Source organism: Equus caballus, chromosome 5 (assembly GCF_041296265.1).
Source record: "Equus caballus isolate H_3958 breed thoroughbred chromosome 5, TB-T2T, whole genome shotgun sequence".
Lineage (NCBI taxonomy): Eukaryota > Metazoa > Chordata > Mammalia > Perissodactyla > Equidae > Equus > Equus caballus.
Genome location: NC_091688.1, coordinates 71,137,545 through 71,151,826, shown reverse-complemented (window position 1 = coordinate 71,151,826; position 14,282 = coordinate 71,137,545). Strand labels below are relative to the sequence as shown.

The following is a 14,282-nucleotide window of genomic DNA, read 5'->3' as shown; positions in this document are numbered from 1 at the left end:
CATTATTATAGGTAGGAGAAATGATCCCTGCTTTCAAGGACTTTACAACCTAGTAGAAACAATAAACACACACACTCACACTCACATGTGGGCACGTGTGCTCTAATTTTTTGTAGTAAGTTTAGACAATAGGTGTTAAAGGAGTTTGAGAGATTTTTCTCAGGGTTGACCTGAGAACACTTCCCGGAAGAAGATCTGAGCTGGGTCTTGCTTAAGAGGTATTAATAATTAAAGAGCAGAAGTGGACTTTTAACACAGAGGAAACAGTAGGAAGTTGCTTAGCATGTCTACTAGGACAGTGAATAACTTGATTTGGCTTGATCATATCTATAAAAGGGAGCCGTGGAAGTAGCTCAAGGACCAAATTATTGATGACTGTAAATGTCAGGATAAGGAGTATGAATTCATACATTATGGGTTATTGAAGAAAAAGATTAAGAAATCAATCTAGTTGTAGTTTATTGATGAGATTGCAACAGGTAAGACCAGGAGAGAAAGAAAATAGCTAGGAAACGATTATAGTATTTGAGCCATGAAATGACAGCCAGACAGGCTCTGACTGAGGTGATCAACAGGGGAAAAAGAAAGCCAGCAATATAAGTGCAGCTGGCATTATATGATCAACAGCAAGAGAACGGTCAAGAGAAGGCTACAAACATTAGTAAAGCTGCCGAACGGAAGGCTAAAAAGACAAAAAGAAGGATAAAAAGGTAACAGAAAGGAAGAGAAAAAAACAATTTTTCAAGCTAGGAAGGACATTATTTTTTCTAGAAACAGAACACAAAACAATAGAGGGAGATTTGCATAAGAAGGCAATAAATACTAATTCAACAGGCAGTTGTTGAGCAATCCTAAAGACAGGGACTGCACTGGGCTCAGGAATTCAAAGCTAAGTGACATATACAATATAGTCCCTGAATTCAGGTTGCTTACACTTCACTACAGGAAGACAGATAATAGAAAAATTCAACATGATATGGTAAGTTAATCAAGAGTCAAATGCATGATGTCATAGATGAGTATAAAACACAACACAATAAGGCCATCTAAATAATTTACTATAGGTGATAAGAGCTCTTGTTGCTCATAAGTTTTTCTATCAGACGAAAAAAACAATGTTCTTTACTAAGTTGTTTAACAAATGTTTATTGAGTACCTACTATGTGCCAGGCACTTGGGATTAGAGAACAAAATAGATGCAATTCCTTCCTTTATGGAATATATAGTCCGTACTGTGAAAGATGAAGACAAGTAAACAGGTGACTATAACACAGCATTATAATGGGGGAAATTGAGAGTGTTAAGAGAACACAAGGGAGGGAACCTCTCTGGAAATGGTGAACTTGAAGTAAGACCTACTTCAAGGGATGAGCAGGAGTAACCCAGAGGATGAGGTGTGCTGTAGAAAAGGGCTTAGGGCAGTAAGGCAAGAGCCTTGAAAGCAGAGGAAATACATGTGTAAAGGTCTAGAGTCTGCAATAAGGGAGAACACAGTGTGTTCAATTAACTGAAGTTGCTTAACATAGTTCTGGCGTAGTTCAGTGTGGGGTAAGGGTGAATGAAGTAAGTGTGAGAGTGGGGGTTGGGATGGGTAAGTTTTAGCAAGGAAGGAAGCCTGAGAGATTGGAAATGTCCAGATCATGAAGTGCCTCACAGTCATTTGAATTTTGGACATTTTGCTTAGGGCAGTTTTAAGCAAGGAAATGATATTCTCAAATTTGTGTCTCTTTTATAAGATCACCGTGGCTATATTAATGAACAATGGGTTGGCGAGATACAAGATTAGAAGCAGAAAGTCCAATTAGGAAGGACCAGGATATCTGTAGTTGGGGGCGGGCTGGAGAATAGTACCTAGATTTTGGAGCGATTTATAGGCGACAATCAAAAGAGAAACAGGGTTGAGGCTTTAGTTCTGGAGCCTTTAAGGCATTATGGCAGACAATGTGAGATGACTAAGCCTAGCTCCTCCAAGCTCCCTTAAGCTGCGGCCATGTAAAACAGTTCTAGCCACTGAGTCTGGCTGTTACCACCTCTTCTTCCTTCCTGCCTTGAACATGAAGTTGGAGAAGCTGTCTTGTGACCCTGAGGGAAAGGCCAAATGAACTCCTGAAATGACAACCCTGACAATGATAGGCCATGGAGTCAACGCCAGCTGTCATCTAACTCTGGGATGCTTTGTATGCACAGTTGCTTAATTTCCTATTTATCGGTTGGGTTTTTACTACTTGCAGCTGAAAAACAACTAAAGCACATGCAATTGGAGATTTCCAGGACAATAAGATATATATGGGTCTGGAGTAGAGCTGGCTTGAAGACTGGGGAACTTTAGGAATCATCAGCATATAGACGGCAACTAAATTCAAAGAAGCGGTTGAGATAACCCAGGAAGTACAAGAAGTGCAGAGGGCCAAAGTCAGGGCCCTTAAAAACAGCAAGATTTAAAAGTCAGGCAGGGAAATAGGAGGAGATTGGGAAGATGTGGCCAAAGATATAGGAACAAGAATATCAGGAAGCTGGTGTCACAGAAGCCAAGGGAGAGCTCTCAAAAAAGAGGCCAGTACCTAGTAAGGGGCAAATCTCAAGCTATACAAGATCCTCTAGGCGCTCTTCTCTGACCTCCAAGTCCTGTCCTACCTGTTCCTATACCAGTGAATATTCGTCCCATCACAGCACTTCTCATGCTGTGGTGTAACTGTTCATTGTCTAACTTTCTCCTTCACCACAGGGCTGTAATTAATCTCTCAGAGGACAGGGTGGTGTCTCATATTTGCATCCCGAATGCCTAGTATAGTACCTAGTACACAGCAGGCTCTTGAAAAGTTTTGTAAGATGAGGGGTTGACCACTGTTGGAAGATCTGGGCAAGAGGGGACCCAGGAAGAAAAACGCTATGCAAACAGGATGAAGCAGTATGATTACTGGGATGTTACCTGTTTGGTGCTAAAAGACTGTGTGCGAAAGAGGGGAATTGCAGGGCAGATGGTGGCGGGTCTTAGCTCTGGTGATTAAAAGGTTGAAAAGATACCGGTGCGGACGTAAGAGGTAAGTACAGGCCCAGAGGATGAAGCTCGAGCCTCTCAGCTCCTCGGAGGCAAGGACCCATGGTGTGATGATTTGCTTTCTAGAGGAAGACTGAGTTCCTTGAGGGCAGGTCCTATTATCAGCGGCTGGCATAAAGTGGGTTCTCAATAGATGCTGAAGGAGTATATATTTCCGTATGCCCAGCGCCCATCACAACGCCCAGACACTAGATGATGCTCAACAAAACGCTAGCTGGCCTGGGTGTAGAACGAGCTGGAAAGCGACAGAGTCGCGGTAGAGGCGCTCCCAGGTAAGGGGAAAGAGTGGGCTTCCAAACCAGCTGGCTCGTCTCCTTCTCTGCCCTTCATTTTGCATACATCCCTCCACCTCTCCGTCGCGCACGACCTGTACGCGAGGCACTCGGAGGACAAAGTAACACCCCTCTCTCGGATGACTCCGCACAAATCACCCCTTCTCGATCTCAGCTGTGCCCCAAACTACTTACCAGCCTTCCAGCATTCTGGCTCCAGGTCCTCATTACTCGCACTGCGGCCATTTTACTCCGGATATGACAAATGCTCCGCGGGTGCAGAGTCGCTCGGCAGGGCCACCTATCCGGAGCTGGGAAACGCGCCTCCGCCTGAGCGGCCAATGGAGAGCGCAGGAACGAGCCTCCCACCAACCCGGCGGCGCCCGAGGGAAATCTCAGGGCGTGGAGAGGTGAAGGAGCCCCGGGCTGGGGCAAAAGGTGGGGAGGAGAGCAGCCGAAATTTAATTTCAGGGACAAAGTTGGGTAAGGTACTGCTGTGTAAGTACTTGTGCGCTAACGATCACCTTTTTAGTCCATGTAATGGGGGAAATAGAGAGTGTTAAGAGACAAAGGGCGCTTACCTGGAGAAAGTTATGTTGAAGTATTTTCTTCAGTTTGTATTGTAACCGCCTGGATTACAGGTTACAGGACACTTGTATACTTTGTAGCAAGGCTCTGTACCACTAGTTGTGTTACAAGGCTTTACTGGAATGCTTCTCAATGACTGGCATTTCTTACTCCCGTTGAGTTGTCTTAATTACCCAAATTGGCTTTTCAGTTGTTTTGCTTTGTTTTGTTTTCCTGCAAGGTGAACTAGGTTGCCCTAATGTCTAAAATAAACATGTCATCAACATGATCCTTCCTTCTCTGGGAATGTTGTCAGAAGCAGCTGCCCAGCACATGCAATATATGTCACAGATATATAACCTGGGTTAATATCCTTGACTTACTTGTCTCTTGGAGAAATGTAAAATTTAGGTCAAGAGGAACCAGTAGAGAAAAGATCAGAGCTTTAATAGTCAGTCTTCCTCAAAGCAACTAGGAAACCAATTTCTAGAAATGTCCAGAATGACATTTCTCTGTTCTTGCCTTTTACTTGGGAATGAAAATCTGCTCAAATGTCTAAAGAATCACAGAGGGGGAAAGAACACACGCCCACACAAGGAACAAAGGCAACATTATAAATTCTCAACATTGAAGATTAGTGGCTGTAAAACAAACTCTCAGGTGTTTCATAAGTTCAGTCTAATATTACCCAAACTCACACTTTTCTTCTTTTTTGCCTTATTTGCCTTTCAGTGTATTTCACACACACAAACTACCGTAAGCAATACATCTAAATCCTTACCTTCATAAGAAAATCTGAGATAGTCAAAAGGACTTTCATTTTTTTTAACTTTCCCACTAACAGAACATTTTATAGGCACTATTAGTATACTTGGTAATACCACATGCATGTGTTTGTATAAACAGATAAAATAGCAGTGTCTTTGAAATGAATATTTTTCTTCCCAGGGCCTTTATACCATGTTCTTCCTCTTAACTTTGACTTTAACTCTGCCTTCTCCCAAGAAAATATCTAGTTTCTTTTCTTTTACCCTCTTCATACCTCAGTGGGTTACCGCTTCCAAATTCAGTATTATGTTCCCTTGTCTATCCTTCCAACATCAAGAGGTATGCCACCTATCCACTAGTGAAACCTTTCACTTGAGCTCAACAGAACCAAGGAACTCATTTCTTCTCTTTTTTACTTTATTTTTTATTTTTTTTAATTGGCTAAATAATTTTTTTGAGGTAACATTGGTTTATCTTCTTGTTTAAATTCATAAAATGACTAATTAGGACCCAGCAATTCCACTCCTAGGTATCTAACCAAAAGAAATGAAACATATGTCTGCACAAAGACTAATACCAGAATGATCATAACAGCATTATTCATAATAGCCAAAAATTGGAATCAGCCCAAATGTCCTTAAAACAGGTGGATGGATAAACAAAATGTGGTATATCCATTTAATGGAATATTATTCATCCTTAACAATGACTGATGTAATGACACATGCTTTAACATGAATGAACCTCAAAAATATAATGCTAGGGGCTGGCCCTGTGGCCTAGTGGTTAAGTTTGGCATGCTCCACTTTAGCAGGCTGGGTTCATGGGTTTGGACCCCAGGTGTGGACCTACCCCATTTGTCAGCCATGCTGTGGTGGTGACCCACATACAAAAGATTGGCACAGATGTTAGCTCAGGGCAAATCTTCCTCAAGCGAAAAAAGAAAAAAAAAGAGGAAGATTGGCACAGATGTTAGCTCAGGGCAAATTTTCCTCAGAAAAAAAAATTATGCTAAGTAAAAGAAGCCAGATCCAAAAGGAGACGTATTGCATAATTCCGTTTATATGAAGCATCATTCCAGAGAAGGCAAATCTATGGAGATAAAAAAACACATTAGTGGTTGCCTGGGTCTGGAGGTCGGGTGGGGAATGATTGCAAAAGGGCAGTAGAAAGTGTTTCGTGGCGATGGAAATTTGCTGTTACCAGATTATGGCGATGGTTGCATAACTCTGTAAATTTACTAAAAATCATTGAGTTGTACACTTGAAACAGGTGAAATTTATGGTATGCATACTGCAGTAAAGTTATTTAAAAATGTGTTATATACATACAAAAAAATAATGTAACATATAGGTAAGTCACACATAATAATGAAAACCTTGAGCCCACCACCCAATTTAAGAAATAGAACCTTTTCTATGCTGGCGAAGGTCACCATCTGCTCCTCCTCTTAAACTTCCCTCTCTTTCTGAGACAACCATTATCTTGAATTGTGTGTTTATTATTCCTTTGTTTCCTTTAGAATTTACTACATACGTGGATCCCTAACAACACATTGTTTACTTTTGCTTGTTTTGAGTCTTATAAAAATGGTGTCGAATGGTATCTTTCTGCAACTAGCTTTTATGATGATACCACAATTTATTTATCCATCACTATTCAGTGAACAATTGTGTTGTTTCCCATTCTTTGCTATTACCATTAGCGCTGACATGAACATTCTTGATCATTTCTCCTGGTGTACATGCAAGAGTTTCTTTAGGGTAGTGCTTTTCAGAGTGTAATGAGCATTCATATCAATTGGGGGATCTTACTAAAACACAGATTCCAATTCCATAGATCTGGGTGGGGCCTGAGATTCTGCATTTTTAACAAGCTCTAGGTGATACAGATGCTATTGGTTAGCCAATTACACTTTGACTAGTAAGGGATAGATATATACTATACTTAAAAATGGAATCGTTGTGGGTCCAGCCTGGTGGTGCAGTGGTTAATTTCACACATTCATTTCAGCGGCCGGGGGTTCGCTGGTTTGGATCCTGGGTGCTGACATGGCACTGCTTGGCAAGCTATGCTGTGGTAGGCGTCCCACATGTAAAGTAGAGGAAGGTGGGCACGGCTGTTAGCTCAGGGCCAGTCTTCCTCCGCAAAAAGAGGATTGGCAGCAGATGTTAGCTCGGGGCTAATCTTCCTCAAAAAAAAAAACAATGGAATTGTTGAGACATGAGTTATATTTATCTTTAATTTTACCCAAGATAATGCTAGATTGTTTTCCAACACAATTGCACAAAATACACAGCAGCTGTTAAGGGAGTACCTATCACTCCTCATTTAATATTGTCACACTTAAACAGTTAATGTTTTCCCAATTTAGTAGTTATAAAATGGTATTATGGTCTTAATTTGAATTTCTCTGATTATTAATAAGGTTGAACACATTTTCATATGTTTATTAACCATTCTTGAAGTGCCTGCTCATGCTTTTAGGCTATTTTTTCCCTATTGTGTATGCATCCTTTTCTTGTTGATTTGTGTAGGAATTGTTTATATATTCTAGACTCTTATGCTTTTTTATTTATATGTGTTGCTATCTTCTTCTAGTTTCTGACTAGAATTTGCTTTTTTGAAAGTGTCTTTTGATGCACAGAGTTCTTCATTTTAATGTAGTTGAATGTATCAAAATTTTAAAAATTGAGATCATTCTCATACCATAAAATTCACCCTTTTAAAGTGAACAATTCAGTGATTTTTAGTATATTCACAAAATTGTACAACCATTACCACTATCTAATTCCGGAACATTTTCATCACCCCCAAAAAGAAATCCCATACCTGTTAGCAATCACTTCCCATTCTGGGACTCCCCGCCAGCCCCCAAGCCTCTGACAACCACAAATCTGCTTTCTGACTCTATAAATTTGCCTATTCTGGGCATTTTATATAAATAGAATCATACAATATGTGGTCTTTTATGACTAGCTTCTTAGCATAATTTTCTCAAGGTTCAGCTGTAAGACACACGTATCAGTATTTTATTCCCTTTTTTGGCTGAATAATATTTCCTTGTGTGGATATACTACATTTTTGTTTATCCACTCATCAGTTGATAGACATTTGGGTTGTTTCTACTTTTGGACTATTTGAATAATGCTGTTATGAACATTTGTGTACGAGTTTTTGTGTGGACATAAGGTTTCATTTTTCTTGAGTATATACCTGGAGTGGAATTGCTGGGTGGCATGATAACCCTATGTTTAACTTTTTGAGGAACTTCCAGACTGTTTTCAAAAGTGGCTACACCATTTTACATTCCCACTAGTAGTGTGTGAAGGTCCTGCTTTCTTCATGTCCTCATCAACTCTTGTTATTGTCTGTCTTTTTTATTATAGCCATGCTAGTGGATAGGGTATGATTTACAAAATTTTCTCCCATGTTGTGCTTTGTTTTTTCACTTTCTTGATAGTAACCCTTAAAAGCACAAAAGTTTTTAATTTTTAGTAAATTTAAGTCCAATTTATCTATTTTTTTCTTTTATTGTTTGTGCTTTTAGTGTCATATCTCAGAAACCATTTACCAATCCAAGGTCGTCAAGATTTACGTCTATGTTTACTTGTAAGAGTTTTATAGTTTTAGCTATTACATTTAGGGTTTTGATCCATTTTGAGTTAATTTCATATATAGTGTGGGATATTTAAGTCTTTAAACCATCTTGAAATGATTTTTGTGTATGGTGTGAGATAGAAATCCAATTTCATGTTTTCCTAACGGTTAACCCGTTGTTCCAGCACCGTAAACTGAAGCGTGACTCTTTTCCCACTGCTCTACCATCCCATCTGTCATAGAAATCTGTTTCTGTGCTCTAAATAGTCTATTTGTCTATCATTGTGCCAATTTCACATTATCTTAATTACTTTAGCTTCATATTAACCCTGGATTTTGAAAAGATGAGTACTCTCCACCTCATTCTTTGTCAGTTATTCCTGCCCTTTTGTTCTTTCATAAAATTCTAGAATCAGCATGTCAGGCTCCTTAAAAAAGTCCTTGTGGGTATTTGATTGGAATTTCATTGAAATTATCTTTTCATAACATATCTAAAGATTCTTTGGGGTTTTCCATGTAGGTAGTCATAGAATCTGTGAATGAGGATGGGGTTGTTTTTGCCTATCCAATCTTTTGTCCTTTTTCCCTTTCTTGTAGAATCTGGATAGACTTCCATCATCTGTTGAAAAGAAGGCACATTCATGGGCATTCTTATCTTCTTACTGATTTTAAAAGAAAGATGCCTAATATTTTACTATTATTTATTTTACTAAGAATGAAATTTGCTGTAGGGTTTTCCAGATGTCCTTAATCAAGTGAAGGGAGTTTATATTTATTCCTAGTTTTGTTTGATCTTTGTTTATGAATAGATCTTGACTTTTTTAAAATGCTTTTTCTTCATCTACTGGCATGATTTTAGGTTTTTGATACATCATCATAACATTTTCCTAATGTTAAACTGATCTTCAATCCTAACTTGGTCATAATGCATAGTATTTTAAAAACATCATTGGATTTATTTGATAATACTTTGATACTGGTGCATCTAAATTTATAAATAAAGTTGCCTTATAATTTTTCTTCTCCATGTCATCCCTGTCCGGTTTTATGATCAAAGTCATACTAGCCTTGTAAAAGGAATTGAGGGGTCTTGCTTCCTTTTCGTATTACCTGGGACAGTTCATATCAATTCGTGGTCTGTTCCCAGAAAATTTGGTACATCTTGCCAGTAGAATGCTCTGGACTGCCTTTCCCATCCCACCCCTTTCTTAACTATTAGTTCAGTTAAATTTCTTCAATGGTTATAGCATAAATTGAGCTTTACATTACTCCCCCACCTACTCCTTCTTTTTCATCATACATATTTTCAATTCTCTCATTTATATGATAAGTCCTCCATTTTTTACGATTTGAATCAAGATTCAGATAACTACTATTATTTTTTTTCATGAAATCTACTTGTTGAACAAAATGTATTTATTTCTTCTGGAGCCAGTTTGAGTAAGTTATATCTCTCTAGGAATTTGTCTATGTCATCTAAGTTTTCAAATTAATTGGCAAAAAGTTGATCGGACTATTCTCCTGCTTTTTAAAAAATCTCTATTGTATCTACAGTTATGTGCTCTCTTTTCTTTTCTAATATTATTTATTTATACTTTTGTTTCCTCGATCAGTCTTGTCAGAGGTTTGTCAATTTTATCAGTTCTTTTAAAGACCCAACTTTGTTTTAAAATTTATTAATTTCTGCTTTTATCTTTATTAGCTCCTTTCTACTTTCTCTGGATTTATTTTCTAGTTCTTTTCCTTACTCCTTAAGTCACTTTTCAGCCTTTTCCATTTCTAATAGTAATACTTAATGGTAAAAATTTCTTTTGAAGTACTGGTTTCATTGCATTCCTTAGATTTTGATATGCAGAACTTACATTTTTGTTCACCTTTAAATACTTTTAAATTTTTCTATTAACACCTCTTCTTTTATTCCATAAATTACTAGAAGTGTTTATAAATTTTCAAATATATGTGTTTTTATGGTTGTCTTTTTTGGAATGAATTTGTAACATAATTGCATTTTGGTCAGAGAATGTCACCTGTGTGATACAAATTCTTTGGACGTTGCTTAGACTTGCTTTACGGTTTAGTCATCTTTTATAAATGGTTTATGAGTTCTTGAGGAAAATATGTAATCGATAATAATTGATTGAAGGCCAAAAATTGCCATTAGATGAAGCTTATTAGTTGTTTTGTCCAAATCCCCTTTATCTTTCCTAAATTATGATATATTTGATCTACCAATAATTGAGAGCCATGATAAAATTTCACAACATGGTAGTGGATTTGTCAGTTTCTTGTGTTCTAACAATTTATGACATATATTTGGAAGATATTTTATTAAGTGCAGACAAGGTCTAGAATAGTTATGTTTCCTGGTGAAGTCAACCTTTTATTATTTTGTAGTGACTCTTTTCTTTTGTCAATGATAATGCTTTAATACATAAAGTCTAATTTGTAATTAATATAGCTATACCAGCTTTATTTTAGTTGGTGTTTATCTGGTGCATCTTTTCCATCTTTTTATGTTCAACTTTTCATGATCCTTAATGTTTTAGGTGCCTCTTTATTTTTTTAAATTTTATTGCAGTAACATTGGATTATAGCATTATATAGCTTTCAGATGTACATCGTACTATATTTCCAATTCTGTGTAGATTACATCATGTTCACCACCCAAAAACTAACTATAGTCCATCCCCTCACATGTGAGCCTATTCACCCCTTTTGCCATCCCCCCTCCCCCTTCCCCCATGGTAACCACCAATCCAATCTCTGTTGCTATGTGTTTGTTTGTCCTTGTTTTTATCTACTTATGAGTGAGATCCTACAGTATTTGACTTTCTCCCTCTGACTTATTTCACTTGGCTTAATACCCTCAAGGTCCATCCATGTTATCACAAATGGCTGTATTTCATCACTTCTTATGGCTGAGTACAATTCCATTGTGTATATATACCACATCTTCTTTACCCATTCATCCCTTGATGGGCAGCTAGGTTGCTTCCAAGTCTTGGCTATTGTGAATAATGCTGCAATGAACATAGGGGTGCATGTATCTTTATGCATTTGTGTTTTCAAGTTCATTGGATAAATACCCAGCAGTGGGATAGCTGGATCATATGGTAGATCTATTCTTAATTTTCTAAGGATACTCTCTACTGCTTTCCATAGTGATTAGGCGCCTCTCTTATAAATGATATATATATTTTTAAACCATCTCTGACTTTCAACCAGAAAGGTTACTTTATTTACTTTCACTTTTATTAGATATATATATGTATTTCTACTTTTTACTTTAGTGCTTTCTTTTCATCCTGTTTTTATATGCTGATTAAGGTGTGCAGTTTTTCTCTTTTTTAAAAAATTAAAGTGTATTTTCCCTTTAGTCCATTTCTTCCTTCTGCTGGTTGAGAAGTTATACACACTGTTACTTTAGTGATCACCTTTAAAATTTTAGCTTGCATACCTATCTTAAACTCTTAAATTAATTTATGTCTTAACTCTATGCCCAAAGGAGACCTTAGAATTCTTTAACTTTAGTCATCCCTCCCTTGGCTTACATACTTTTGTTGTCTGGTGTTATTTTATATAACGTTTCTTTGGATTCACCTACATGTTTACAATTTCTTTGCTCCTCATTTCTTCTTACATCTCAGACTTTCCTTGGGATAATTTTTCTTTCTGAAGTACAGCCTTTGGAAAGTCTACATAGATCTTAAACTCAGTTTCTGTGTATTTAGAAATTATTTTATTTCATCCTCATTCTTGAAAGATAGTTTTATTGGGGCCTCAATTCTATGTTGATGGTTCCTTTCTGTCAGCATTCTGAAGCTATGAATCCATTGTTTTTCTTTACTTCCATTTTCTGTTGAGGAATTTGTTGTCTGCCTAACTGTTCCTACTTTGTAGATAATTGAAAAGACCCAGGATCTAACCCAACTCTACCACTTAACTTGTTATGTCATCTTGGCGTGTCACTTCAATTCCCTAGGCCTCAGTCCTTTATTGGCCAAATGGAGACAATAACACCAACCTCATAGCTTTGTTGTGAACATTAACTCAGAAAATGTATGTGAAGTACTATACAAATGCTTACTATTATTTACTCTTGCCTGGCTACTCTGCCATTATATTACTATCTTGTTCACTTCTCCCTACCACTGGAAGTAGTTGGAATGAGGCAAATGGATCAAACCCAGGATCTTATAGCCAAAGTGAGAAATGAAGAAGGCCAAGGATTCTTCTGAGAAGGTTAAGTTTCTGTACTAGGATCTAAGATGTCAGATAGTAAAAGAGCTTTCCTATTCCATCCCCACTGCCACTGCCTTGCTTCAACTTCTTATCATCTCTCGCCTGGATTAGTGCATCACTGGTACTTTTCTCTTTAGCCTAGTAGGCCCTTTTTCACATACTGCCAAAGCCTTCATTCTAAAATGCAAATATGATTACTTCCATGATGAATAGCTTATGGCAAGTCCCAGATATTGCAATGTCCCAGGTTGGGTTAAATATATAGTGGATGTGTTCCCAGAACAGTCTGTGTCACAAAAGTGGTAGAACATTAGGATTAGGAGACAATGGTGTTCACATCAAACTACCCAGGATCATATCCCAGTTTTCTAGTTAATAACTGTGTGCCTTGTAGCAAACTGTTTAACATATGCAGCTGTAAAACAGAGGTAAAAGTAGTACGTACTTCAACAGGTTGTGAAAGCTTGCAGTGCATGGCACCTAAGTGCTCAATAAATGTTGACTGTTATTGTTATGGTTTGTCATATTCTAATTGCTGGTCCCCCTTACTTAATTGTAAGATAAGTACATGTTAATTATTATTTTTATTATTATTGTGGATGACATTATAACTGATTACTTCTCAGTGTCTCCAATATACCTCCAGTAATTTTGGGATAGAAATTGGCTTACTCTTCTTTGCTTACCTAGAAGCTTGCTTAGTGTTTGGTACTCAGTTATTATAGGAATTGAGCCACAAGCAGAAACAGGAACTGGCTGTGTTTCTGCCCCGGTCTGAGGTGAATGATGTTACCTACACCATTCACTGGAGTCAAGAGCTCACACTCAACTCTCCGACACGGTGGCATAACTTTGGCTTTTTAGAGCATTGTAGTACTGATTCTGATTCTGCCCTTTCCCACCTATCCCCAAATAAATCGTGTCTCGTAAGAGAAAAAGAGATGATAATACTTTACACACACACACACACACACACACACACACACACACACGCCAGCACGGAACGAGAGGCTCAGGGGCATCAGTGCACCAGGGCACACACATCTCAAGGGACAGGCTGCAGAGAAGGCAAACCCAACGAGAGAGGAGGTGGTCGGTGCACTGCAAGGTCCGGACCTTTCCTACATTTTTAGCTATAAGAGCCTCCAGCTCTGAGTATGGCAAGATCCTCGAGAAAACAGAGAAACACAGATGTCTGCAAGAGCCTGCGAGACAATGGAGGATCCAACTAGAGCTGAAACGGAGGCTTTCTGAAACCTGCAGGTTTTGCTATATTCGCAGCACAAGCCTTCAGGGGACACCCTACTACCGTGTGCCACAGCACCTTCCGGCCCTCCCCTCATCTCTGGGGCGCTTCCGCTTTGCCGGAATTTTCTCGGCGCTGTCTCTTTAAGCTCGGTGCAGCGCGCACGCGCCCTGGCTGCTGGGCGGGGCGGACCTGGCCTAGGGCGCCGAGGGGCGGGGCTCAGGCTGCGGCAGCCGGTTATCCGCCGGCCGGTGTTCCCTCCGCCTTTCCGCAAGGTCCCCGCGGCCCCGGGCGAGGCCCGCGGTTTGGGAGCTGCAGGGTGGAGACCTGCGTCTCCTCTGCCTCCGGCTCGGGCGGCGGCTCGGCTGCTGTGGGCCTGGCCCCCGGGCGCCCACCATGGCGGGGCCGCGGGTGGAGGTGGACGGCGGCATCATGGAGGGGGTGAGTGCGGGGCCAGGGCCGCGGGGCGGCTGCCGCGCGGACTGGCCAGGAGAGCCTTCAGACTGACAGGCTTCTCTCTCTTCTCTCT

At 39.3% G+C, this 14,282-nt stretch overlaps 2 protein-coding genes across 11 annotated transcripts in view; one reads left to right on the top strand and one right to left on the bottom strand.

The window, feature by feature from the left end:
- The window catches only part of DBT (dihydrolipoamide branched chain transacylase E2), a 42,566-nt gene extending 38,899 nt beyond the window's left edge, over positions 1 to 3,667 (bottom strand). Inside the window, exon 1 of one of the 4 annotated variants that reach the window (XM_001488612.7) lies at positions 3,526 to 3,667. In XM_001488612.7, the coding sequence (XP_001488662.2) occupies positions 3,526 to 3,576 (51 nt within the window). In that variant the 5' untranslated portion in view covers positions 3,577 to 3,667. The remainder of the gene's footprint in view (positions 1 to 3,525) is intronic. The other 3 variants (XM_070268667.1, XM_070268668.1, XM_070268669.1) reach the window with 3 other exon arrangements.
- RTCA (RNA 3'-terminal phosphate cyclase) overlaps positions 3,585 to 14,282 on the top strand; it is a 37,842-nt gene continuing 27,144 nt past the window's right edge. The window contains exons 1-2 of one of the 7 annotated variants that reach the window (XM_070268674.1): positions 3,683 to 3,828; positions 13,641 to 13,770. Coding sequence is in view for 2 of the 7 variants with exons in the window: in XM_070268670.1 (XP_070124771.1) it covers positions 3,672 to 3,818 (147 nt within the window). In the remaining 5 variants the exon portion in view is untranslated. Of the gene's footprint in view, positions 3,829 to 13,577; positions 14,195 to 14,282 lie in introns of those variants that run through there. The other 6 variants (XM_070268673.1, XM_070268672.1, XM_070268671.1 and 3 more) reach the window with 6 other exon arrangements.